The 27,595-nt window shown below is 50.3% G+C and overlaps 1 protein-coding gene across 4 annotated transcripts in view; it reads left to right on the top strand.

Moving 5' to 3' along the window:
- PIK3C2B (phosphatidylinositol-4-phosphate 3-kinase catalytic subunit type 2 beta) overlaps window positions 1–27,351 on the top strand; it is a 66,780-nt gene extending 39,429 nt beyond the window's left edge. For all 4 annotated transcript variants that reach the window (XM_055334115.1, XM_055334114.1, XM_055334117.1 and 1 more), the window contains 21 exons: window positions 1,475–1,642; window positions 2,228–2,339; window positions 4,010–4,152; window positions 5,648–5,836; window positions 7,661–7,754; window positions 7,908–8,002; window positions 8,387–8,567; window positions 9,359–9,466; window positions 10,088–10,180; window positions 10,959–11,088; window positions 12,543–12,679; window positions 16,748–16,917; window positions 17,378–17,534; window positions 17,866–17,975; window positions 18,885–19,086; window positions 19,525–19,649; window positions 20,624–20,741; window positions 22,841–22,922; window positions 23,351–23,457; window positions 24,689–24,817; window positions 25,283–27,351. In XM_055334115.1, the coding sequence (XP_055190090.1) occupies window positions 1,475–1,642; window positions 2,228–2,339; window positions 4,010–4,152; window positions 5,648–5,836; window positions 7,661–7,754; window positions 7,908–8,002; window positions 8,387–8,567; window positions 9,359–9,466; window positions 10,088–10,180; window positions 10,959–11,088; window positions 12,543–12,679; window positions 16,748–16,917; window positions 17,378–17,534; window positions 17,866–17,975; window positions 18,885–19,086; window positions 19,525–19,649; window positions 20,624–20,741; window positions 22,841–22,922; window positions 23,351–23,457; window positions 24,689–24,817; window positions 25,283–25,471 (2,839 nt within the window). In that variant the 3' untranslated portion in view covers window positions 25,472–27,351. The remainder of the gene's footprint in view (window positions 1–1,474; window positions 1,643–2,227; window positions 2,340–4,009; window positions 4,153–5,647; window positions 5,837–7,660; window positions 7,755–7,907; window positions 8,003–8,386; window positions 8,568–9,358; window positions 9,467–10,087; window positions 10,181–10,958; window positions 11,089–12,542; window positions 12,680–16,747; window positions 16,918–17,377; window positions 17,535–17,865; window positions 17,976–18,884; window positions 19,087–19,524; window positions 19,650–20,623; window positions 20,742–22,840; window positions 22,923–23,350; window positions 23,458–24,688; window positions 24,818–25,282) is intronic.
- The last annotated feature ends 244 nt before the right edge of the window (window positions 27,352–27,595 follow it).

A 27,595-nucleotide genomic window follows, 5' to 3' on the forward strand; every position in this document is an offset into this window, starting at 1 on the left:
GTTTCGCAGGCAGGGAGGAGGTTCAGGCCGCAGCCAACATATGGTTATCCTGACTGACCCCAGGCAATGATCCGTGGAAGAGGCTTTGGAATGCTAGATGCACTCGAGGACTGGGGAGAAGGGGTTTCTGGCTGGTTCTCGGGGTCGTGGTTTCCTCTCTGCCTCCAGATACACAGTGGGAAGCCTCTTCTGGGCTGACAGGATGGGGGTCAGCACCAGCCCCCCTCCACTCTGCTGTGGGATCAGCTGACTGTCCTGCCGCCTCAGTACAGGGATCAGCTAACTCTCAAAATAGGCCCAGCAGCCTCGCTCCACCACCTAGCCAAGCCTGGGCCTGGCATGTCTGCTGGCTTCTGCAGGGGCCCTAATTATAGCCGTGGGCCCCCGGGGGACAGGCAGCTGGGACAGCAGGGCTCTGCCAGTCTCTGGCGGGTGGGAGGGAGGGAGTCTCACTTAGGTGCAGATTTTCCTGCAGGAGTGAGGGGCAGCAGTGTAGGGAGGCTGCTTAATCAGGCAACTCAGCACCTTGAGGGTGGCCACCCTGCCTCTGTGCCTTCTGGTGTAGAACCTGCCCTGGGCTGGCCAGGAGGGCGTGACAGTGTGGACTTTGGCCCAGGGGCAGCTTCCCCAAAAGGTAATGTGGGTCCTCCCTCCCTCACAGCTCCCCTCCTCTCTCTCCCTCACCCCACCCCAGTGCCTCATCCTGAACTTGGAGGGAGTGGCTGGGTGCGCCTGGGGCCGAGGAGCCCCGGAAGAGCACATCTGGACTGGGTAGTGGCAAGGCTTCACTGGCCAGTTTGTGTTCTCTCCCTGCAGGGGCTTTGGGAAACCCCTTCTCTTTATCCCTCTAGCTTTGAAAATCTTTTTTTTTTTTTTTGGTGGGGTGGGGTGAGGTGGGGGTGGGGAGAACAAACCATCTTGTGCCCTGAGGGCTGGGAGAAGAAGGGGATGGGAGAGGACAGACAGGTGGGAGGACTGTCAGGAGGAGGGTGACCTGAGGGCAAAGGACACCCTGCTTCTTCCTTGTTTTGTTTCAGCATGGGAAGTGGGGGAGGGACGAGGGTGGTTCAGTGCAGAAGGATTGTCAGAGGGGCAGCTTCTTGGTGACCCTCTGCAGAAACCCCGGGACAAGGGGCATATGGCTTCACTGTGGGAACTACAGTCACCTCAACTCCAGGATGGCTCTGGCTATCCAAGTTCTGTCCGGTCACTGGGGGTGGCCTCAAAATCGGGATGTTAGCCGCACACTACTGAGGGTCTGCAATTGCAAAAACAGCATGATGTACTTCTGGGAGCATCAGGGGAGGTTTCGCCTACAGTTTGGGACCTGTCCTGGTTCAAGGCTTCCCCAGGGAGCACATCTGATATCCCAAGAGGCAGGCCGAGTTCTCAGCCTCCACTTAACTTCCTGGGCCACCTGGGCCTTGAAGCCACGAAAGTGGCCCCTCCTGATTTGGTTTCCTCTCCTCCCTAGGATCTGCTTCCCTGTGCAGGTGAACCGGCTGCCTCGGGAGACCCTGCTGTGTGCCACGCTCTATGCTCTGCCCATCCCCCTGCCTGGGAGCTCCTCAGAGGCCAACAAGCAGAGGCGTCTGCCAGAAGCCCTGGGTTGGGTCACTACTCCACTCTTCAACTTCAGGCAGTATGTGGTTCCCAGGGCAGCGGCTTCTTGGCCTCGGGAGGGAAGGAGAGGGATAGAGAGAGGGGCCTGGCTGCTGCCCTGGCCAGTGCCCCTTGGGAGGGTTGGCCATGTGGGGCTCACCAACAGAGTCCACAGGGCCCTAGCCAGGGGACCAAGGCACAGGAGTAGACACCAGGACAGCTGACATAACCAAGAGCTTCTGGGCAGGACTGGTGGCGCAGGAAGGGTGAGAGGGGTGTGGAAAAGTAGTGCTTGGGTAACGTGTCATCTGGCCCTGTCATTGAAAGGGCCTTAGAGGTCATCTAGTTCACCTCTCTGCCTCTGGGGGCATCCCCACTGCTGCCCCCAGCAGAGCCCCCTTCTCCACTGCATCCTGCCTCCATGGCAACCGAGGTCATCCAGAGGCTTCCTGAAGTCAGTGTGCTTGTATAGGACCTGGAAGAAGGGAGAGCCTATAGTCTATGGGGAGAATGACAGAGTTGGGTAGTGGCTTCAAAGGCAGATTTTTGGTTGGGGAGGGGGAGGAAAACCATCTCCTTAGCTACTGAGTTTGTTGATTCTCCTCCCCGCCCCCATCATCCTTAGAGTCCTGACCTGTGGGCGGAAGCTTCTGGGCTTATGGCCAGCAACACAGGAAAACCCCAGTGCCCGTTGGAGCGCACCTAATTTCCACCAGCCAGATAGTGTCATCCTGCAGGTGAGACCCCAGCTTCAGCTCCCTCCTACCCATTGCTCCAGACTACTCAAGGGTCCGCTCCAAGTTTTCCGCCTTGAGGTTTGGGCTTGGGCAGTAAGAGAAAGTGCTGGGATGTTGGGCATAGGATGCTAGTGCATTGGAAGGAACTGGGTGAATTTGGTTGAACGGCCAGTGTGCGGAGGAGTTCTGTGGAATCTGTGTGCCATCCCCTGGAGGCTAACTTTGATTTTAAAGAGGCTGAAGGCAGGGCCTGAGCACCCCCATTCAGGGCTCAGCTCCTTGGAGTCCTTTGTATTGAGCTTTTATATTAAGAGCCTGATGAAATCTGAGCCATCTGCCTGGGGGCCTGAGGGGAAGCCCCCCACCCCTGCCTCCCCGTGCAGCCAGTCACTCAGTGCTCCTGTGGAGTGGGTCCATTCTCTGGGGAGAGGAGGAGGAGCTGGAGCTGATCATATCCCAGGTCTTGTTACCGTTTTCTGGCTCCCCTGTCGTCCGATCAATGAGATGCTTTGGTATGGAATGTGGAGTATCAAAGTGGATATAGCATGAAACATAATGATATAGAACAAAAGCTCCAGAGGCAGGCATTTTTGTCTATTTTAATTGACTATACTCAGTGCCTAGGACCTAGAATAACACTTGGCACATATAAGGGTTCAATAAACATTTGTTGATTGAGGGAATGTAGGACCCACTCAGCTCTGAGATCCAGTTTAGGAGGATGAACATCTGGTGGCATAGAGCAAGGGGACCCAGAGACACAGGGTTTAGAGTTGGTGGGGCCCTCACTTGGCATGTGGTCCCACTTCCCATCAGGCAGGAGTCCCTTCCAGGGCCACCCCACAGGCTTCCTAGCCTTGGCTTGGAGGCTCTCAGTAGCTCAGCTTGGTGACTCTTCTGTTCAAAGTTCTGGCCTCGGGACTCCTGGGTGGCTCAGCGGTTGAGTGTCTGCCTTCAGCTCGGAGTGTGATCCTGGAGTCCCAGGATCGAGTCCCACATCGAGCTCCCTGCATGGAGCCTGCTTCTCCCTCTGCCTGTGTCTCTGCCTCTTTCTTTCTTTCCTTTTTTTTTTTTTTTTTTTAGTTTTTATTTATTTATGATAGTCACACACACAGAGAGAGAGGCAGAGACACAGGCAGAGGGAGAAGCAGGCTCCATGCACCGGGAGCCCGACGTGGGATTCGATCCCGGGTCTCCAGGATCGCGCCCTGGGCCAAAGGCAGGCGCCAAACCACTGTGCCACCCAGGGATCCCCTCTCTGCCTCTTTCTCTGTGTCTCTCATGAATGAATGAATGAATGAATGAATGAATGAATGAATGAATAAATAAATAAATAAATAAAGTCTTAGGAAAAAAAAGTTCTGGCCTGGGGCCACCCCTCACCCCCACTGCATCTCCACCCAACCTCTCACTTGCCCTTTCTCCTCTCGCTCTCTCTGTTTCCTTCTCATTTTTTGCTGGAAGTGACAGCTGGAAGGGACTTTCCCTAAAGTCCAAGTTCCCACCAAGTCCAACAGGGTTATTTTACAAACCACCTGCAGGGAAGGAAGGGAGGGAGGGGGGAAAGCAGGACTGCCAGCATGTGACAGGGTGCTGGAGACCTGGGAAGGCGGTGGCCCTCACTCACCTGCCTGTTCTCTTCTCCCTGCTTCACTGACGCCATCCTCCAGATCGACTTCCCCACCTCAGCCTTCGACATCAAGTTCACCAGCCCCCCTAGAGACAAGTTCAGCCCCCGCTATGTGTTTAGTAGCCTCCGGGAGGAAGACCAACGTGTGCTTAAAAACATCATGCAGAAGGAGTCCTTGTACTGGTGAGAACCGGGGCCTTTCCCACGTGCTGCTCAGGCCCCCATCCTGTCTGATGTCTCACCTGCCAGCTCCAAGTTCCCGCCCTCTTGCTTTGGGAGTAGAGGTGGGATGGGGTGGGCATTGCCACTGAGGCAGGACCAGTGGCGAAGGCAGCCTCCAGGCTTTTTTTCGTGAGCTGACGCTAGGCAAAGTGGAGAGGCCAGGGTCAGGAGATTAGATCTAGGAATGCCCATCGCCACAATGGGGACCTGGCCCCCTCAGCTTGCCAGAGGACCAGAGCTTTGCCCCACTCCCCAGATATGCCGTCTACTACTTGCCATCCATGGGGACAGCTGGCTCCTGTCGTCACCAACCTGCCCCCACCTCCTGCCCGTTCCACACCCACATCCTTTGCATTTCTCTGGCCCTGTCACTTTCCAAAAAGGATCAGGTGTCGGGGCAAGCTGGCAGCCCTCAAGGGTAAGGGAGTCCAGGCTGACGTCATCCTTGGGGCTGCTTCTCTTACCAGGATTGGAGGGGGTGGGGTGAAGAACCCAGAGAAGGAGGAGCTGGTGGGATGGGGCTCCTCCCCTGCCTGATCTTCCCGAATACCTCTCGCTTCTGCATTGCATGATCCTAGGCCATGCTGGGGGGCCCGGGGGTGGGGGAACGGAGATGAGGCTCATCTGTCCCTCATGTCCCACCCAGGGAGCCAGAGTAGCTGAGTGACTCCAGATCCCCCGCTCCCACCCCTCTGCTGACCCCTTGCTTCACGAGCCCCTCAGCTCCCTTCTCCCATTAGACACCTGATCTCAGGCAAGGCTTAGTTAGCTGTGGCTTCTATAAAACCTCGGGCTGGCGGGAGAAGCCCCAGAGGCTTCTCAGCATCCAGACCCTGACCTGTGAGGGCTCCTGCCCTCTGGTGGCTCATCTTGGGAGTGGTGCTCTTAGGGAAATCCACAGGAAGGGTAGCTGGTTGGGTGCCCTTGACCTGTGTATTCTCCCTCAGCCTGAGATGTCCTCAGATGCCAGGACCAGAGATGAGAGGTGGGCCTTGCTTCACAAAGTTTGATTGCAATCACCTAGGGATCTTTTAAAAAATACCGATGTCCCTGGGCCCCTAGGGGGCTCAGTGATTGAGCATCGGCCTCCGGCTCAAGGTGTGACCCTGGTCCTGGGATTGAGTCCTGCATCAGGCTCCCTGGAGGGAGCCTGCTTCTCCTGCTGCCTGCGTCTCTGCCCCTATGTCTCTGCCTCTGTGTGTCTCTTTTGAATAAATAAGATCTTAAAAAAAAAAAAAAAGATACTGATGTCCTGCTTTCCCCAGATGTTCTGACTCCTTTGGTGTCAGTGTGGCCCAGGCGTGGGAACTTTACAAACCTCCGCAGGCGATTGTCATGTGCCGCAAAGTTTGGGAACCACCAAATTGGAGAACGCGTAGCGTTCTCTTGGAGAGTGAGTACCCTACCCTGTGGCTTCAGGGCGCTCTCTCACCTCCCCTGCAACCCCCACCCGCAGGCTCACTGATGCTGACAAGAAGCGCCTGTGGGAGAAGCGATACTACTGCCATTCGGAGGTGAGCTCCCTCCCCCTGGTGCTTGCCAGCGCGCCCAGCTGGGAGTGGGCTTGCCTGCCCGACATCTATGCTCTCCTGAAGCAGTGGACCCACATGAACCACCAGGATGCCCTGGGGCTCCTGCATGCCACGTGAGTCCTAACACCACCTCCCCCTGACTACGTGTCCTTCCAGAACTAAGGGTTGGCACTGCCTGTCACTAGCCTGAGCCAGTCCTGGAGAAAGTGGTACAGTGGGCTAGGAAATCCAGGGGGTTTTCACTTCTCCTTTTTGGCTTTTTCCTTGTCTCATTGCCCCGCAGTGTTACATTGCGAACATTGCCCAGGGATGCTACGAAACAGAAAGCTTTACAGTGAACGTTCATGTGCCCACTACCTAGATTCTAACTGTTCGGTTTGCTCTCTTTGCTTTCTTGTGTGTGTATCCCTCTATCCCACCGTCAATCCATCTTACTTTTTTTTAAAATTTTTTTTAATTTTTTTTATTTATGTATGATAGAGAGAAGAGAGAGAGGCAGAGACACAGGCAGAGGGAGAAGCAGGCTCCATGCACCGGGAGCCCGACGTGGGATTCGATCCCGGGTCTCCAGGATCGCGCCCTGGGCCAAAGGCAGGCGCCAAACCGCTGCGCCACCCAGGGATCCCCATCTTACTTTTTAAATACATTTCCGTGTAAGTTGCAGACATCAGGCCCCCCTCTAAATACTTAGGCGTATGTATATCGTTAACTAGAACTCAACGTCTGTTTTTTCTTTTGAGGCAAAATTTACATGTAAGGAGATGCCTAGGCCTTACCTATATGTGGGCTGGTTCTTGATGCCTGCACACCCCGTGTAACACAGACCCTACCACTTAGTTCGGCTCTAACAGGCTTCTTTTCCCTCAGAAGGGTTCTCTGGGGACATGCGCCTCCCAGATTCAGACCCCTGGGCTGCCTTTTCCAGATGGTACCCAGTATTCTTGGCTTCTTTCTTACCGCTCTTGGTAATTAAAATGTACCCAATCCATGTGGCTTGCCCTCAGGACTTTTGGAAACAACGTTTTTGCTAATCTCTGCTCAACTCAATTCTGCTCTGGGGCACCCGCTTACATAAAACCCCGTGATTTTCTGTCCTTTGCCTGGGTGGCTTTACGTTAAGGGATGGTCCCAAGATACCACCATGCTTTAATCCACGTAAGGGCTCTTCGACGACAGGAATTTTGAGCATGGTGGGAGTTAAGGAAAATATTTTCAGGAATGGGGTGGAAGACTGTCTAGTTTTCTTTAAATCATACAAGGAGGGCAGCCCCCGTGGTGCAGCGGTTTAGCGCCGCCTGCAGCCTGGGGTGTGATTCTGGAGACCTGGGATCGAGTCCCACGTCGGGCTCCCGTGCATGGAGCCTGCTTCTCCCTCTGCCTGTGTCTCTGCCTCTCTCTCTCTCTCTCTCTCTGCCTCTATGAATAAATAAATTAAAAATTTTTTTAAAAAGGAGTTTGTTATTTTAAAAAAAATAAATCATACAAGGAAAAAATTTTTTTAATAAAGTAAAAAAAAAATACAAGGAATGAAAATGGCCACTCTCCTGGTCCTTCGTGGCCCCGTGCCCACTCTGACCAGGGGACAGGGCCATTCTCAAAAGTTGCTCTCCAGGGATGCCTGCCTTTGGTTCAGGGCGTGATCCCAGTGTCCTGGGCTTGAGTCCCACATCCACCTCCCTGCAGGGAGCTTGCTTCTCCCTCGGCCTGTGTCTCTGCCTCTCTCTGTGTGTCTCTCGTGAATAAATAAATAAAATCTTTAAAAAAAAAAAAGTTGCTCTCCAGACAAGGTGCTAAGGATTCTTCTAAGTGGCTTTGGCAGATTCTGAGGGTCACTGGCTCGTCTCCACCTATATCTCCAAAGCCGGGCATGAGGGTGCTCACTCCTCTGCTACAGAGTCTGCAGCTCGGTTGTCAGGGGGCTGGGCTCTGTTTTGCAGCTTCCCGGACCAGGAGGTGCGTCGTATGGCTGTCCAGTGGATCGGCTCGCTGTCAGATGCTGAGCTCCTTGACTACTTGCCTCAGCTCGTGCAGGTAGGCAGACCGGCCTTCCCTCTGGTTCTGATGACCCTTCTGCAGGCCCAAGTTGCTCTGCATCCTCCTTGTGGAACCCAGGGTCCCTGGCAGGATAGTGGCAGGTGTAGATTGCAGGCGGTCAATACAGCCTCACATTTCCTTTCCCCTAAGGCTCTGAAGTATGAGTGTTACCTGGACAGCCCTTTGGTGCGCTTTCTCCTGAAACGAGCGGTCTCTGACTTGAGAGTGACTCACTACTTCTTCTGGTAAACCGTGTGGGGAGAGGTGGGAGGCAGACACCTGCCTGCCTTCGCTCAGGAATATTGTAATCCTGGGTGTGCGAGGGTGGGGAGCTGAGCCGCCTGGGCTCTAGTATGTTGCTGACTTGCCATGTGGCCACAGGCTAGCACCTTTTCCTCCTGTGGTCTCGGTCCCAAGAGGACCATGTGGATCATCCCTGGCCCTCCTTTCCATCCACACATGGCAGAAACAGAAAGGACAAAGGAGCTGCAGAGGGGCTTTCCCTCCCAGGCTTGGGGTGGGTTTTCCAGGGAGCTGGAGCTGGGTCTGACCCCTCCTATCCCCCAATCCACACACCCTTGCCTGTGATCCCAAGCGTCCCGACCCACCCCGCTCCCTTTGCTTTGCAGGCTGCTAAAGGATGGCCTCAAAGACTCCCAGTTCAGCATCCGCTACCAGTACCTGCTGGCAGCCTTGCTGTGCTGCTGTGGCAAGGGGCTGAGAGAGGAGTTTAACCGCCAGTGCTGGCTTGTCAATACCCTGGCCAAGCTGGCGCAGCAAGTCCGAGAGGCCACCCCATCCACACGGCAGGTGAGGGGGGCGGGGCCACCTCCACCCACTTCTGGTCTTGGGCTTTTTTGACCAGTAAGTCATTAATTTGTTCAACGTCCTCACCAGCAGGATGGCACTTGACCGTCTCCGATTTAGGGACTGGAAGGAGGTGCCTCTGTCTCTAACCCGCAAGCCACAAATTGACAGTCTGCAGGCTGGATACAGCCCACGGATGGGTTTTGGTTAGCCTGCAAAGTATTACAGTTTTTATTTAACTGTTTGCTTTGAAGGCTAAGCACATTTGTAGAAGTTTATAAGTTGTTCACTGCATGAGAGCACCCAGCTGGAGAGGGCAAACGAGGGCTGAAATCCAGTCTGACCTTGTTCACTGTGCCATGAGTCATAGCTCAGTGCTGCTGCTACCCAGAGCGGGACCTTTATCTGTTTGTATAACGAGGCTGTATTAAGCCAACAGTATTCCTGTTTGCTAACATTTAAAAATTGGGAGAATTTAAAGTGCAGATTGTTGGCCTTTCTTGGCAACAGCCTGAGCAGCGTCACCCCTCTGAGATGCACCTGCCTCTCACCGTGATGTCATCTGCCTCGGCTCTGTAAGCTGTTTGGGCTTGCTGCCTGTGCACTGCCCCAGGCGCCATACCCCAGGCTGCGTGGTTTTCCTTCTTCACGGTCTCCTGCGAGTTGTCCACACTTCTCAGATGGTGGTTTTCACACCAGCTACTACTGGGTGCCCAGCCCCGGGAGAGGCTTGGTTCTGAGTAGAGCTTATGGGCAACCCACTCACCCCTACTGTGCTTCCCTCTCCCTCTCAGGGGATCCTCCGCACGGGCCTGGAGGAGGTGAGGCAGTTCTTTGCCCTGAATGGCTCCTGCCGCTTGCCACTCAGCCCTAGTCTGCTGGTCAAGGGCATTGTGCCCAGGGTGAGTGACGGGGGGTTGGGGCTCCCGGGGCAGGGAGGGCTCAATGGAGGTGAGGCACCCACACCCTGGTTATTGAGAGGTATGAAGAAGAAAGGCATCTTTGGGGCCTCTTTCCAGTGTATGGACTTTGACCTGACAGCTGCGCGGGAGGGAGGGCTTAGGTTGGGAGTTGGGTGTCTCCCTGATGCCACTGGGTGTAAGTCCAGGCTGGTGATCCTGACCGCAGCTGGCATCTGTTCTTGCCGAGCACCATCTCTGTGCCTGTACTCTTCTGAGTGCTTTACACTGGGCGTGGTGTCTCATGCTCACATTTCTTACAAAGTTGGTCGTGTCGTGAGACCCATTTTGCAGAGGGGTACACTGAGGTATAGACGGGAGTCATGTCCTAGGAGGTCGTATGCCGAATACACTGAAGGGATGAGAGAGCAGGTGCCGAAGCTGAGGCTGTAACAAACTGCCCAGGGCCAGTGGGGGTGGCGGTGTGTGTGGAAGGAGTGCGGGCTCCTGAGGAATCTGGCAGAAGCTACAAGCTGGTGGGCCGGCGGCAGCTTGACCCATGGTGCGTAGTCCTGAGGGCGTTGTCTTTCCTGACCCTCGTCACTACCGTCTCTCCTGTGGCAGGACTGTTCCTACTTCAACTCCAATGCTGTCCCCCTCAAGCTGTCTTTCCAAAATGTGGATCCTCTGGGTGAGAACATCCGCATCATCTTCAAGGTGAGGACACCTCGAAAGCCTGGTGGGATCTTAGTGATAGAGGAGAGTAGAGAAGGGAGTCAAAGGGTGGCAGGAGCGGCCTCAGGCACTTCTTTTCCTCTCATTCCGAGCTACCATCTTCACGTGTGAGAGACTGTCAAATCAAAAAGGAATTCTGCATGGCCCCACAGGCTAGGAATAGGATGTTGGCAGGTGTAGCAAAGCTACTGGCAGCTCAGTATACAGAGGTGTGCTGGGAGGCAGAGCCATCCCGAGAATGAATGGATACAGGGGCGATCTGCTTGTACCTGAGGGTAGTCAAGTGGAGGCTGGATGGCTGCCTGGCAGCAGTGTTGAAGAGGAAATTAAGAGAACAGGTGCAGTTTGGACTAGATGAACCCTCAGGTCCTTCCTGATACATTCATACATTCATGATTCTGAGAGCATGTCATCTGGGGGGAGAGGAGACGCGTGTATGTGACTGTGTAATTTATATGTTGGCTGTGTGTGAGTCCCAAATCCCAGCGATAAATGCTCAGATTTTAAAAGGTCTTAATCAGGAATCTAAATTCGGCTCAAATGGGGCTGCGGGGTTGAAGCAAGAGCCAGAACACCGCATGGGCGAATGCAATTACTGGCACATCTCTGCTCCTTTGACCTGGTGTGAGTGGAGATGGGAGATGGGAGGTGGGAAAACTGGGCGGTCCTCTGTCACTGTTTGGACCAGCGTGGCTCTCTTGGAGGATCTGGGAGCCTGGGGAGGCGGTGGAGATGAGCTCTGCTCACTTTCTTTCTCCAGTGCGGGGATGACCTTCGCCAGGACATGCTAACCTTGCAGATGATTCGCATCATGAACAAGATCTGGGTTCAGGAGGGGCTGGACATGCGCATGGTCATTTTCCGCTGCTTCTCCACTGGCCGGGGGAGAGGTCAGTTGGGAATAGGGGGAGGGGGCTGTGCCCAGGCAGCTGGCATGAAGGGCACCCCTTTGCTTTACTGCTCTTTTGCCCATTCCCCAACATGGGTTGTGTGCTTCTCCCGAAAAGTGAAAATGGACAAGATGATTTCAATAGAAGCTATGGAAGGGCATTAAGAAAAGGAAGGCAGAGCAGAGACAAAGAAACCGGAATAAAACGATGTGACGTAACAACCAGACATGTTGCGTAGACTTTGGGTGCTAACTCAAACTAATCAAGTGTGAAAAGGTATTTTTTGAGACAATAGGGGGAAATGTAAATAAAGACTGGGTTGAAGGCCGATTGTTAATTTTTTGGGTGTGCTAATGGCATGGTGCTCATGCCCTTGTTAGTTGTACTTGAAACATTTATGAGTGAAAAGACATGTCTGGGATTTGTAAAGGGGAACTCGGCTGGCTTAGTCCATAGAGCTGTGTGACTCTTGATCTCAGGATTGTGACTTCAAGCCCCACATTGGGCTCAGAGTTTATTTTATTTTTTTTAGATTTTATTTGAGAGAGAGAGAGAGAGAGAGCACGCGCGTGAGAGCGAGCGCACACAGAGGGAGGGACCCAGAGAGAGAGAGGGAGAAGCAGACTCACCACTGAGCAGGGAGCCTAAGGCAAGGCTTGATCCCAGGACCCTGGGATCACCACCTGAGCTGAAGGCAGATGCTTAACCAGCTGAGCCACTCAGGTGCTCCTGGAGTTTACTTAAAAAATAAAATAAAATAGAATAGAATAGAATAGAATAGAATAGAATAGAATAGAATAGAATAAAATAAAATAAATAAAATAAAATATAAAATAAAATATAAAATAAAATAATAAAATAAATAAATAAAATAAAATAAATAAATAAAATAAATAAAATAAAATAAATAAAATAAAATAAATAAAATAAAATATACTCCAGTAAGGTGGGAAGAAGCACGGTTGGCTGAGTGAAATAGGTAAAACAAGATTAGCAAAATGTTGATAATTTTTGAAATTAGGTGATCATTATGTGTGAATTCATGATCTCATTCTCTTTGTTCATATATGTGTGTGTATATGAATAAAATTCACACATATATATGAATAATTATTGATGAACATATGAACATTGTTCGTATATGAACATTGTTCGGATATGGCATACACATATACATATATGTATCTGGAAATTCCAATAGTAAAAGTTAGAAACAAAAAAAGAAGAGCAGCTATGAGTTTGGGAGACCAAAGAGCCCTGATATCCCAGTGTGGAATATGAAGCGTGGGAACAGTATTCCTTCTACCGCTGTCCTTTTCTCCTTATCATCAGACTTTATCCAAATATTCTAGAGCCTAATTTCTAGGGAAGCTTGCAGCAAAGCTCCTGTAGTTCTGTCCCCATAGTCCCCTTTGCTCTTCCGGGGAGTGCTACACCTATGCCTCCTCTCACAGGGATGGTGGAGATGATCCCCAATGCCGAGACGCTGCGCAAGATCCAGGTGGAGCATGGGGTGACTGGTTCCTTCAAGGACAGGCCCCTGGCGGACTGGCTGCAGAAACACAACCCCGGGGAAGACGAGTATGAGAAGGTAAGATTGGGGGTGGGGGTGAGGCTGGGGGTGGGGTGGTGCCTGACTCTGGCACATTGCTCTGTTATTACAAGGTCTGCATGTGCACTGAGGAGACAGCTCAGCTGTGTCAAGAGGAGAAAGACACAGCTGATGGGTGCCTCCACATCTGGAGGGCTTGGGTCAAATGACTGTCATAAGCCAAGAGAAAATCCCCTGGCATCCAGCTGGAAAACCTTTGTTGAGTCCTCCCGGCAGATTGAGTTTTGGGAGGAGGAGGGGGCCAACTTTCAAGAAACTGCCTGGATCTCTCCTATTCGTGCATCCTGTTCCGTTCCTCCTGTGCCCTCCTGTGCCCTTTATAGAGCAAAAGTTAGTTGGAATAGACTTTAGAGATTATTTTAATCCAAATCCTCTTTTCACGAATGTGAATTAATATTCACTCAGTTGTTCCTAGATGCGGAGCTGGTTTGAGGCCAGGCTAGAAGCAGGAGCCAGGATTAAGGTTAGATAGGAGACAGAAGTAATAGGAAAGGAGGCTGGCCTGTTCCTTAGGTGGAGCATTCCTAGTTGGTAGGGCTTTGGTGGCCTGCCGTGGTCCAGGGCTTGTCGTGGCGCCAATCTGGGTCAACTGAGTTTAGGGGAGGGAACAAGTCATAATAACCACCTCATAAGAGATTGACTATAAGCCAGAATGCTAATTTATATAACTTAACTTCCAAGGGGACCCTGATACTAATATATATGGATCAATGCATTTTATTTATTATGCGTTTTATTCCTAAGGGAAAACCCATATAGACAGCCAAATTATAGTCAGAAGGTTCAGTGAACATTGAACTAGACGATTGTAGACGGCCTTAAATGTTTGCATATCCCAGGATTTTTTAAATTTTATTTTTATTTATTTATTTAAATTTTTTTTAAATTTAATTTGCCAACATATAGTATAGTATCCAGTGCTCATCCCATCAAGTGTCCTCAGGATTTAATTCCTGGCCTGCTGGACTCTCTTTGTATTCTTGTGCCAGCTCATCATCTCTTATTACTTTAAGTACCACCCTCCTGCTGACGTCTTCCAAAGCCATTCCCTCCTCTCTCCCTTGAGCTGTATGCCCTAAGCCACCTGCTTGCTGGATATCTCCCCTTGTACTTTACCCATAACCTCAAACTCCGTATAGGCAAACCCAAGCTTTCCCTGTCTCCTTTTCTCAAGAAAAACCTGCTTTTTGTGTGTTTCCTATCAGTAAATGGTATGAGTCTCTGTGAAGTCACCCAAGACAGAGCCATGGGTCTTGATGCTTCCTTCTGGCTCACCTCGGCTATACCAAGCCCTGTTAATTCTTCCCCCAGCATCTTTCCACATCTGTCCTCTTCTTTTCCATTTCTCTCAGCTATGTGCTATCTGTCCCTGAACCACTGGAATGCTCTCCTGTCATCATCCTCTGCTTGATGTCAGAGGTTGTTTTTTCAATAAAGTATAAACTGCTCACGTCACTCCTTTGCTCTAAGTTCTTCAAAGGCTCCGTATATCCTAAAAGATAGATCCAATCTATACATTGTTAGATACAATCTATGGCATTGCACACAGATCCTGTTGTAATCCAGGCCTGCTTACCCCTGCAGTCCCATCTATCGCACCTCCCCTCTTAGGATAATTTATGCCCCAACCTAGGAGTCTCCTATTTCCCCAGGAGGAGAAAATAGATGATTTAGATGAATCAAATTTAGATGATTCTGTTCCTTCTGCCTGGAAAGTCAAGTGTTCCCTTCCCCATTCCTCAAAACCCACCCTCTCTGCGTTGCCAATCACCAGGCCCTCTACCCTTGGAGAAGAATAGTGTGAATTCTTTCCTCCCACTCCTCTACCCCATATACTACTTACCACTAACATGTATTCATATTACACTAACATGTAATAACTAACATGTTATTCTTAACAGGTATTAAGTGGCGACCATGCAGAGGTGCTGTGCTTGGTGCCGGACTTATAATGTCTTCTGGCCAATGTAATAAGAAGTCATAACAAATGTGATAGAAGGATGTATGACAAGAATGCACGGAGAAACTCACTCTGTGTCTTTTGTGTTTACTATCAGTCCTCCAAAGGCAGCCTGTCAGCTCTTCTAGGCTTTCTACTAGAATAGTGCTGGTAGTTTCTTCCGATGACTTCCAGTAGGAAAGAGCTAGAGCTATTTGTCTCCTGGCCACTTCCTGAACAAAGAGAGTTGCCCACATCCTTCAAATGAAAATCCCTTAAATCAGGAGAGCTGCCTTGGTCTGGTGAGACTTCCTGCAGCCAAACATGCCACATAACTCAGGTGATGAGACCTGAGTCATTTACCCATGGCCACATAGCTATTCTGTGAGTCAAGATAGGATGCATTCCAGGTAGGGGCGCCTGGCTGGCTCATTGGTAGAGCATGCAACTCTTGATCCTCGCTCAGGGTTGTGAATTTAAGCCCCACAGTGGGTATAGGGTATTTTATACTTAAAAATAAAATCTTAGGGATCCCTGGGTGGCGCAGCGGTTTGGCGCCTGCCTTTGGCCCAGGGCGCAATCCTGGAGACCCGGGATCGAATCCCACGTCGGGCTCCCGGTGCATGGAGCCTGCTTCTCCCTCTGCCTGTGTCTCTGCCTCTCTCTCTCTCTGTATGACTATCATAAAATTAAAAAATAAAAATAAAAAAAATCTAAAAAAAATAAAAATAAAATCTTAAAAAGGAAAATAAAAAGGATGCATTCCAGGTAGAAAGAATATCTGTGGCAGGAAGACAAGTTGATGGAGATGAAGGTCAAGACTGGGAGGTGATGGGTTGTACTCCTTACTGTGTGGTTTCTTTTCATTCATCTATTTCTCTGCCTTGGAAGTAGTCTTTTTCTTCCAGAAGGTGCATTCTGTGATTTCTTTATAGACTTTCTGTTCTTAGATTCCTGTGGATTCGCCATCTGGTTTAAATAGACAAGTCGCTGGGGAGGGGGGCAGTTCTGTGTGGCTAGTTTTGAAACCGGCCTTGTGGAAAGCCAAGAAGCTGCTGGGAGATAAGACCCTTAGACCCAGGAGAAAGAAAAGAATGAGGGCTGGGTGAATGGGGGTGGCCGTAGGGCTGTTGGGGCTCAATAAGAGAGGAGTCTGCAGGAGCTGGGAAGGCCTGGAACTCCAGGCCCTGAAGGATGGAGGGAAATTTGCACAGAGAGCAGGGAGGACGCACATTCTATATCTGGAAGCTTTCTCTGATTCTCAAGCCTGTACATTCCTTATTGGCTATGCCAGTTTTTGCACTCTGCTGAGGAGTCTTTTCTTGAATCCTTAGAAATTCCATGAACCTCACAAAGATGATTCAGAGGGTGAAATATATCCATTTGCTAATTTCATTATTTGTACTTCTTGGAGAGACAGATAAGGGGACAAATTACCATATGGAAAAGGTGGATCTAACCCCTTAGCCATCCACCCCGCACTCCTACCCCAATATAAACTAAAAAATCTCTCACACAGTTTACCAACTAGAGATGTCTGATTTTTCAAGTGTAAAACGCCCCTAGGAGTGTTAAACTGTCTCAGCTCTTCTTTGGAGTGAAGTGACTTTAATTAGATTAGCACGTAGCTGCTACCAAGAACCCTGGGAGTGAGAGGTGTATATGGGGCAGAGAGAAGTCTAGAAGAATTCTGAGCAGGGTCAGCTGCCTCGGTGCTGTGCTTCAGTTGAGATGGTCACAGGCATTTGGGAACACTGAAAGCGCCAGTCTTCTTGTCTGTTAGGGTCTCTTCAGTCTGGGCTGGGCAAATCTGGGCTCCCAGATAGGTTCACTGTCTTTCCCACCAATTTCTCTGGGAGAAAGAAAGGTGCAGAGGAAGCTGAATTGCAGATAAAGTGGTGGAGATACACACGAAGGCTTCCATCTCCTTAGAGCCCGTAAGACAGGAGAGAGGTTTCTGTGTGCGTGGGTGATGACGGCTGAACTGGCAGGCATGAGGTGCTGTTGGGGCTCAGGAGGGAGAGAGCGGGCCTGGCCGAATTCAGTCTGGCCGTGGCCCTTGGGGTCCCTTTCTGTCCTCTCCTCCCATCTGCCTGCCTTCCCCCCAGGCTGTGGAGAACTTCATCTATTCCTGTGCTGGCTGCTGCGTGGCCACATATGTCTTGGGCATCTGTGACCGCCACAATGATAATATCATGCTGAAGACCACCGGCCACATGTTCCACATAGATTTTGGCCGCTTCCTGGGCCATGCTCAGATGTTCGGCAACATCAAGCGGTAAGTGATCTCCTGAAGCCCAGCATGTGTGGAGGGCAAGGAGGTCAAAAGAAACGGTTCCAAGCTGACCACAAGCGCATCATGGAAGGGGCGGCACTGGAGCCCCCGGGCTGAGCAGCTTTTAGTGAAGTCCTTGCAGGGCCTTGCAGGAGGTGGGGACCAGCTCTTCTCTCTCCCTGCTGAGGACTGAGCGAAGGGAAATGAGCCCAAACTGCAGCAAAAGGGAATTAAGTTAGATATCCAGGAAAAATATTGGTAGCTCACGGACAAGGAAGGAACCAATGAAGGACATCTCTGGGGATTTTTTAAGACTAAGGTAGGAAAAGAAAAAGTTAGAGAGAGCCCCCTCTATCCCGGTTCCCACAGGTAGTGAGGGGAACCATTCCCTGATGCACCCCACAAGGTAGGGGGGCTTCTTCCTCCATGTTGACCTTCTACCTGTATGTTCCCTTTGGCCCAGGGACCGCGCCCCCTTTGTCTTCACATCGGATATGGCATATGTCATCAACGGGGGTGACAAGCCTTCCAGCCGCTTCCATGATTTTGTTGACCTTTGCTGCCAAGCCTACAACCTCATCCGCAAGCACACCCACCTCTTCCTCAACCTCCTGGGCCTGGTGAGGAGCTCCATCTCTTTCTGAACACCTCCTTCTTATCATCTGGTGCCATCTTTAAGACTTTACTGTCTTGATTCAAAGGATTTCTGGAGATCTACTTCTCTGAGGTCTAGATAAGGCAGGGCCCAGACAGCCGGGAACAGTGGTGTCTGCGCAGTGTCCGACTTCCCACCCCAGCCCCTCAATTCCTGTGGCCTTCCAGCCACTGCCCACAGCATCCGTCCACCACCCTCTAGGAGGGCTAGGGAGCCTAGCTATAGAAAATCTTGCATATGGGAGGAAGGAGCAAAAATTTCTGGTGGCCCATTCTCCATTTTTGTTTTCCTTCTAGATGTTGTCCTGTGGGATCCCTGAGCTCTCAGACCTAGAGGACCTCAAATATGTATATGATGCTCTGAGACCTCAGGACACAGAAGCCAATGCTACTACCTACTTCACCAGGTAACACCCTGTGCACGGAACAGTTCTGCCCCCTGCCCCCACTGCCATTCATCTCCAGGCTGCCTGATGGGGAGGAGGAAGGCTAGGAAAACAGGTGTAGCTCAGATGGCAGAGCCTAGAGTTGACAACATGTGTCTGCTCTCCTACCTCAGCCTCCGACTTAGGTAAATCGCTTGACTTCTCTGACTCCGTTGCCTGTCTGCGCTTTGGTGCTTACTCTTGTGTATAGAGCTACTGCAACCCCTTAACTCACATTCTTGCCAGGTCTTGGTCAAAGACTTTGCTTATGGGACGTCAGTGGATTTTTCTTAGTTCTTAGCTCTCTGGATCAGAACCTTTGCCCTTATCAAAACATGGAATTCCATGATCCCATTTTCCCATACTTGACAGTGTTTCTAGGTACTCTGCATGGAAGCAAGGAAGTGTCTCTGTACTCATGTCTATAGTCCTGTCCCTGTAGGCGATGCCTCCGTTTTGTCAGGCACTCTTCGGAACTTGGCAAACTACGTTTTCTCTGTATGTCTCACATAGAACCTCTCCTTTTGGTCTGAAATCTCTAGATTGAACAGTGCATGGTGAGGTTCCAGCGTACTGGAGGTCTACTGTATGTAGACGTTTTCATACTGACCCTGTGGTGGAATCCCTAATTCCTTCCTACCTTGGTTTAACCATCTTTGGCTCAGGAGGGCAGCGAGGGGAGATAAGACCCCAGGATTCACATAAATAAATTGCATATAGAAGATTGTGTGCCAGTCAAATACTCTGTGAGGATATTACACAAGGAAAATGATTCTGAGTTGAGTGTTAGCCTCAGGTGTCAGAGCATGTTTGTTGACATTGCTCTGTCCCAGCAGTGGGGACTTGGGTCCATGGTGACATCCTTTTCTTCCCATCCTCCTACACCAACAGGTTGATTGAGTCCAGCCTGGGCAGTGTAGCCACAAAGCTCAATTTTTTCATCCATAACCTGGCTCAGATGAAGTTCACAGGCTCAGACGACCGGCTGACCCTTTCCTTTGCCCCCCGAACACACACGCTCAAGAGCTCTGGCCGCATCACTGATGTTTTTCTCTGCCGCCATGAGAAGATTTTCCACCCCAACAAGGGCTACGTAAGTGTTTTCTCCAATGTGGCCCCATCTTGTTCCCCACCACCCCCATCACGTTGGGGTTCTGTCTCTTCACAGCCACATAGTGGACAATGCAGTTGTGAGCATCCCATGCTGGATGCAGTGCAGTCACAGATCAAGCTTCTCCCCTGCCCCAATGGGGTGCTAGAATCAGGGAGCTGAATTGGATGTGTGTTCCTTCTGGGTCAAGGGTCCTATGAAACATGTGCAGAAAATGTTTGTTTTCAGATTCCTGCAAATGTACTATCATCTTTTTCTTTGGAGACACTTTTGCCTTTTTCCTTTTGGAAAGTGGGCTTCCCCAACATACGCGCGTGCACACCCACGCACCCCCCCCTTCCCTTTTCTATTTCCTTACCTACTCCCTTCGTTGGGTGTACAGCATTTGGCAGGTATTTTCTAAGACTTGGACCTTTGCAGGTATATGTGGTAAAGGTGATGCGAGAGAACTCTCATGAGGCCACTTACATCCAACGGACATTTGAGGAGTTCCAGGAATTACACAATAAGCTGCGGCTGCTCTTCCCTTCTTCCCTCCTGCCCAGGTACCTGCCCCCTTTCCTCTCTGCACAGGGGGATCCTGGGGAAGGAGATCGGATAGAGGGTGGGCAGGACCGCCGGATCTGGAAACTACCCTTACCAAGATCTGCTTGGTATTCTTGGCCTAGTAATGAGTGTGGTAACGGGTGTGCCCCCTGCTGGCTGGGTTTCCGGTCTCTGTTCAGTCTTGAAAATGAGCTTGGGTCCACCTGCCAGGAGAGAAAACTAGAGCTAAAAAGGCAGAGGACTGAGTGGATCTGAAGATGTTTCTAAGTTTCTTAGCTTTTAAAGAGTAAAAGGTAAATAGATAAAACGTGGTGTATACATATGATGGAATATTAAGTCTTAGAAGGAAGGAGATTCTGGCACATGCTACAACATGGATGGACCTTGAGGACATGATGCTCAGTGAAATAGGCCAGTCACAAAAAGACGAATACTGTGTAGTATTCCATTTATACGAGTCCCTAGAGTAGTCAAAATGCCTTGAGACCAAAAGTAGAAGGGTGGTCTCCAGGGCTTGGAGGGAAGGAGGGAGGAATAGGGAGCTGTTTAACGGGTCCAGAGTGTTAGTTGTGCAAGATGGTCGGTGATGGTTGCACACCAATGTGTATCTAAGGCCACTGGACTGTACTGGTTCAGATGGTAAATTTTCTATTCTGTGTATGTCACCACAATCCTTAAAAAATGAGTTTTCAAATGAATTTTTACCTTGTTGAGGAAAACCGTGAGCTCCTCCCGGGAGCCCTAGGACTCTGTCCAATAGCTTGGTTTTCTTGCCTGGGTTCCCTGGAACTGCCACGTGAGATGGGCCCGAGTGTGTCCACCGGGGGAGCCGCGGCAGGAATGGGGCCGGCTGCTGAGAAGTGTGGGGCAGGTCGCTGAACATGCAAATGCAATGTGACAAAAGCCTGTCGCTGCTTCCTCCTCTGCCCCTGCCGGCCCCTCCTGCCTTCCCACTGCCCACCTGCCTCGACAGCTTCCCCAGTCGCTTCGTGATCGGCCGCTCGCGGGGAGAGGCAGTGGCTGAGCGGAGGAGGGAGGAGTTAAACCGCTACGTCTGGCACCTGACCCACGAAGCCCCCGAGGTGGCCGAGGTGGGTGGGCTCTCCTCTGCTCCCTGCAGTTGGGGGCGCTGGGGTGGGGGTGGGGGTGGGGGGGAAGTGGGGAGGGGGCGAGCCCGCTGGCCGTCAAGGATGGACTTGACTCTTGGGGTCTGTCTGACTGCAGGAGAAGGAGGAGGGGGCATGAGAGAGGCAAGGAAGGGGGAGGAAGGGGAGACTAGCGGGAGGAGGGAGAGGGAGGGAGGGACGGAGGGTCGTGCCCATACAGGCAATGTGCAGCCTCAAGCACAGAGAGACATTATGAGACATTGACGTATCAGAAGCTTCCAGAGTGCTGGGAGTGATCAGAACCTTAGGAAGGAAGGGGTTCTTGAGGAAAAGGAGTTTTTTTGAGCTGGTTGAGTGTATTTACCTAGATTTTTTTTTTTAAACAGATGCTATTACAATTTGGTGTTATAATGAGCATAAAAACAAATGGAGCCACCAGGAGCCCAATCCCCATGACAAATCATCTAACCCCATTTCCATGTTTCCTTCTTAGTTGTCTATATGCAAATGTGACTCAACCATTTATGATCATAGCTTCAAGATCACTCTGTAATGTATTTCTCACTTAGTATAACTTTAATTATCTGTACCAAGTTAATATTTTTGACTTGCAATACCAAAATCTCCTTAACCATTCGCTTAAGAAATATTTACATTATGTCCATTTTTCCCCCCACTATTAATGCTAGAGTAGGTATTTTCATACATTTTAGTTTTTGTTTTCCCTAACATAGTTAAAAACTTTCTCAAAAGTAGAATTCATGGTCTCTGTCCGGGGCTGGCTTAAATATTTCTCTGCTTGAAAGGTATGTGTGTCCATGGGGAGGGTGTGGCAGAGAACAGACTGCTTTTGACCTGTAGTGACCAAGTGTTTTTGGTTTTCTTTCCTTTTTAGGTTTTCTTTCCTTTTAAAAAACTTATTATGAGAACTTTCAAACATACAGAAAAGCGGAGAAATAATAATGTGTGTCTATATGTCCACCACCTAAACAGTTAATATTTTGCCATATTTATTTCATCTATTTTGTAAAAAGATTTTATTTATTTATTTGAGAGAGAGAGAGAGCACATGAGATAGGGGGAGGGGCAGAGGGAGGGAGACAAGCAGCCTCTCCACTGAGCAGGGCTCCATCCCAGGACCTTGGGATCATGACCTGAGCTGAAGGCAGATGCTTAACTGACTGAGCCACCCAGGTCCCCCTGCTTCATCTGTTTTTGTATGAAGTAATTTTAAAGTCATTCACAGACATCATGACATTCTATTCCTAAATACTCAGTATGCATCTCTGAAAAATAAAGACATATTCTTATATAACTGCAGTATCATTATATCATCCAGTACACAGTCCATATTCAAAGTTTCTCTGTCATCCCCAAAATTCTTTTTACAGTTGGTTGGATTGAGCCATGATCCAAACAAGAAGTACATATTACATTTGGTTGTTCCATTTTTATAGCAAGAAAGAGAAAGAGAGATGAGTAGGGGGAGGATCGGAAGGAGGAGCAGACTCCCTGCTGAGCAGGGAGCCTGACACAGGTCCTGGGATCATGACCCAAGCCAAAGGCAGACGCTTAACCAACTGAGTCACCCAGGCACCCCATAGGTCTCTTTTTTCTTTTTTAAAGATTTTATTTATTTATTCATGAGAGACAGAGAGAGGTAAAGACACAGGCAGAGGGAGAAGCAGGCTCCACGCAGAGAGCCCGATATGGGACTCGATCCCGGGACTCTAGGATCAAGTCCTGGGCCGAAGGCAGGCACTAAACCGCTGAGCCACCCAGGGATCCCCACCATAGGCCTCTTTTAATCTGGAATAGTCCCTTTCCTTTTTTTTATGGGGCTGTTGCCTTTTTTTTTTTTTTTAAGATTTTGTTTATTTATTCATGAGAGAGACAGAGACCAAGAGGCAGAGACACAGGCAGAGGGAGAAGCAGGCTCCATGCAGGATCCTGACGTGGGACTCAATCCCTGGTCTCCAGGATCACGACCTGGGCTGAAGGCAGCAGTGAACCGCTGAGCCCCTGGGGCTGCCCTGGGGCTGTTGTCTTATTGAAGAATGACTCTGTCTCTGATTTCATTTCAGTGTGATTTAGTGTATACCTTCTTCCATCCCCTGTCCCGAGATGAGAAGGCTGCAGGCACCAGCCCAGCTCCCAAGTCCTCAGGTATACTGTCTTCTCTGTCATGTCCCTGCCAACCTCTCTGAACCATTCCCAGGGGTAGTTCCTCTTGACCCCACCCGTTCCTAGTTCTCTTCCCTTGATGTGTCTCTGTTCCTTTGCTTACTAGCTCAAGGTTCTGGCTTCCCACTGAGGCTGTGGGTCCTGTAACTCCTCGCACAGGTTTCCTGTAACCTGTAACCCTGTAACTCCTCGCACAGGTTTCCCAGGGACCCGATATTCAGTTGGTGATCACAACTTAACCTGATTCTAAATCATGTTCACGAACCTTACTTGGTAGTTCCCCCATGGGGGTATCAGGAACCCAACATGAAGATACTGGGATGGGGAAAAGAAAACAGAAACATCTGCACGGCACCAAATGGGGACAGAACTGGGTTCATGACCTTTCTTGAGTTTCTTTGTCCCTCTAGATGGCTCATGGGCCCGGCCCGTTGGGAAAGTGGGAGGGGAAGTGAAGCTGTCCATCTCGTACAAAAACAATAAGCTCTTCATTATGGTGATGCATATTCGGGGCTTGGTAAGTACACACATGGTCTTCATTTGGTTCTTTATCTTCTTGTACTTTTTCTTACTTTGGCAAGTAGCCTAATTACTTTGAGCTTTTTTTTTTTCAAGGATTTTATTTAGAGAGATTGAGAGCATGGGTGATGAAGGGCATGGGAAAGGGGCAGAGGGAATTCTCCCTGATTTGGGGCTCCATCCCAGGACCCCAGGATCATGACCTGAGCCGAAGGCAGATGCTTAACCCATTGAGCCAACCAGCCGCTCCTACCCTGAGCCTTATTAAAATGAAGATAATGTTATTATCTACCTGGTAGGGTTGGGAGGGTGCATACAGAGCATATAACAGATAGTGGTAAGTGTTCTGGCAAGAAATAAAGCAAAGAAGGAATATTGGGGTGGAGCGAAGTAGTGGCAGTTTTATAAACAGTGGTCAGGGAAGCCCTCATTGATGAGGAGGTATTTAAGTAAAGATGGAAGGAGGTGAGGATTGTTCCAAGCAGAGGGAGCAGTTAAACCCAAAAGCCCTGAGTCAGGAGCCTGCCTGGGGTGTGCTGGGAAGTGCAGGGGGGCCCGTGGTGGCTGAAGGCTACAGAGCAAAGGGGAGAATAGTGGATGGACAATAGGGTTGGAGAGGGCACAGCACACAGAAGCCCAGGTCCCAGAGTCAAGACTGTGCTTTTACCCTGAGTGAGATGGGAACTATTAGAGGCTTTTTGAGCAGAGGCAGGACAAGATCAAATTTATGTTTTAAAAGGATCAGGTTGAAAAAAAAATAAAAATAAAAAATAAAAGGATCAGGTTGGATGAAGCACTAATTGGCTGGCCTTCCTCAAGCACCTTCATCTCTCTGACTCATCTTCCATCTCTTGGGGGTTGCTTGGATCAAATGACAAAATAGACAAAGGCATTGGGTAAGGCAGGAAGATCTCTAGGGACATGATGGCTCCGTCAAAACAGACCAAGTTATGGCATGCCCCGAGCATTTGTATGAAAAGAATAGACTGTGTATAATAGGCAAATCAGATCGATGTTTTAGGTAGGAGGACATCTAATACTGTCATGGGAGATATTTCTCTCAGAGTGAGTGAGCTGGGAAGCATGTTACTGTGCCTCACAAGAAGCCAGTCGTGGGGGGTCAGAGTCGGGATCAGGGTATGTTCGCAGAAGTGGGGATAAAGACGCAGACATAGGAATCTTCTTCTTTTAAAAAAAATTTTTTTTTTAAATTGTCATTTCCTTTGTAGCAAGTGCTCCAGGATGGGAATGACCCGGACCCCTACGTGAAGATTTACCTCCTCCCTGATCCTCAGAAAACGACTAAGAAGAAAACCAAGGTGGCCCGGAAAACCTGCAACCCTACCTACAATGAGATGGTGTGTGGGGCGTGTGCTAGGGTAGGGCTGGGGCCGGGGGACCATGCCTGTTGTATTGGAATGAGGCCACACCTATCCCCTATCCCTTCAATTGTGCTGCTCTCCCGTTGCAGCCAGCAGGATTGCATACCTGTGACACAGACCATGCTCTTTGGCCTAAAAAGCCTAAGATGTTTCCTATCTGGCCCCTTCCGTAAACAAGTTTGCTGTGACCCTGGGGGTCAGGATCCCACAGCTGGAACGTGGCCTCAGCCCTGTCCTGTTCCCTCGGGAAGAGCAGACTGCTGGTCCTTTGTCCATAATGAGTGGCAGCCCAGTCAAAAGCCCTCACCTGCCTGACCTCTCAGCAAAGAGCAAAGTTCTTTAAAGCTCGTCTTGGGTTCCGAGGGCCTGAACTCCGGTTGGGGGCTCAGCCAGACCAAACCCCCACAGACCTAAGCGTCTCCCTTTTCTGTGTGCTGGCAGCTGGTGTATGACGGGATCCCCAGGGGAGACCTGCAGCAGAGGGAGCTGCAGCTGAGTGTGCTGAGCGAGCAAGGATTCTGGGAGAATGTCCTCCTCGGGGAGGTGCACATCCGTCTGCGAGAGCTGGACCTGGCCCAGGAGAAGACTGGCTGGTTTGCGCTAGGATCTCGAAGTCATGAGACCTTGTGAGCCCAGCCGAGCAAACCCCCCTCCCCGCCCTGCCTGGGGACCACCTGCTGCTGGGAAAGCCAGGGGAGTAGACTCTTCCCCTGCTTGATGTGCCCTTTCCTTGCAAAGGGGCGGGCCCTTGGCAGGCCTCCCCTCTGCCCAGGTGGGTCAGGCCTCCGTGACAGGAGGTAGGGAGAGTAAGATGCTCTCTGCATCCCCTCCTCTGCCGAACAAATTTGGGTTGGTTGTGATAAGCAGCCCCTTGGAGGCTGTGAGGTGGCAGCAAAGTTTTAAGTTTACCTTGTGTCAAGGGAGCAATGCCTGGTTTAGGGGTGAGTGGGGTGGGCTGTAGGAAGTAGCATTTTGGGGGAGGGTGGGCGGATATCTTTATTTTTATTTTTAAAAAATGAAATAGTAATGTTGTCCTGACTGGACAGGAAGCCTTGTGAGAAGGGACTTAACATATGCCTCGGCAGGCAAAAGAGGAAGACTGTTTGGATTTTTGTATGATTAAGGTTCTTATTGGACTTTTTGTTAGGTTTGTGTTTGTTTGCTTATTTGTTTTTGGTTTTTTTTGTTTGTTTGTTTTTCTATCTCTAGGACCTAACTTGGGGAGGGGCCCGGTGGGTCCTCGGTGAGAGCCCTCCCTCTCTGAGGGCAGGTCGGGGAGGGGCAGGGAGGGCTGGTGTGCTGGACAGAGGCCCACATGGGGCCTTTCTGATTTTGCCTCCAAAGGAGAGCGATGTGATACCTACGTCTGTACGGAAGGGCCTTCCGAATGGGGCTCTGCAGAGGACCTGTAATTCAGGGACCTAGGCTCTTTCAGGGAAGATTTTTCCTCTCATCTTCCCCTGCTTTGCTAGGACTCGCCCTGAAATACTGTCTTCTACCCCTCCATTCTCACGGGCCCTCTGGGGACCATATGGTCCCTGCGAATACGCTGGGGGTGCTCCTCCATAGGTCTGAATCCCTTCCTTTTTCTCTGGTGGGATAAAGTGCTGCCTCAGCTCTCAGATTTGCGTCCGCCCAAGGGCATCCTGGCCCTGGGAAGGGGCCTCGGCTGCAGATGCCAGGGTGTCTTGTCACCCGTCACACCACTCCTTTTTCATGTGCTGCTTTCCCCAAACTCCATTTCTGTCACATTTTTAAAATACGAATTTCCCTCATTCTGTGGGGCCATAAACCTGTTTAGTCTGGAGCCAAAGGGAGGCCCTAAGTGGAGTAAAGGGGCATTGGGGTGCGGGATTCCAGTGATGTTCTTTGGTTGTGAGGAGGCTGGATGGGAGGGCGTGATGGTCCCCTGGAGCTGAGCTGGGAGGGAGAGACTGGGTCTCTTAGCTCTTACACTCTATTCCCAACCAGACGGACTTCGGATTCACACCGTGCTTTACTCCAGAGGGTTGTAATCCTTAGAAAAAGAGGGAGAGACTTTGAATTTGATGGTGACTTTTTAAACCGCAATCGGCGGAATGTACCCCATGATTGGGGCACGAAGGTAATCGAGGATCCTCTCAACTATCCCTCCCCAGCCTCCCTCTCAGCTCCAAGGTCAGAAATTCCCCCATTTACTGACTCATTCCATAACTGGAGAAAGAAGTTTCATTCACTGAAGCCACAGGGTAGTGAGGAAATTTCACTTTTCTTTTAGTTTAAAAATGTCAAGGGTAAAGTGACCACTGCGGGGAAGGGCTGGGGGAAGTGGGGAACAGGGGTGGAACTTCTCCAGATGAATGGACCATAGTTGTGTTACTGGCTTTTTGCCTGTAGCTCATTTTATTTTGACCTTCTGTGCCCCTGATTTAAAGAGGTCTGTGTACTGTACCCACTTCCCAGACATCCTTATATCTGCTACTTTCTCTGGAATTGTATTTTCCAATAAATGACATTTGAGAAAAACGAAACTATTCATTTTCGAGATCTGTCAATATTTAGATTAAAACACCTGCTTTAGGGGATCCCAGGGTGGCGCAGCGGTTTGGCGCCTGCCTTTGGCCCAGGGCGTGATCCTGGAGACCCGGGATCGAATCCCACGTCGGGCTCCCGGTGCATGGAGCCTGCTTCTCCCTCTGCCTGTGTCTCTGCCTCTCTCTCTCTCTCTATGTCTATCATAAATAAATAAATCTTTAAAAAATAAAAATAAAAAAT

This window comes from Nyctereutes procyonoides, unplaced genomic scaffold (genome assembly GCF_905146905.1).
Source record: "Nyctereutes procyonoides isolate TBG_1078 unplaced genomic scaffold, NYPRO_anot_genome, whole genome shotgun sequence".
NCBI classification, from domain to species: Eukaryota; Metazoa; Chordata; class Mammalia; order Carnivora; family Canidae; genus Nyctereutes; species Nyctereutes procyonoides.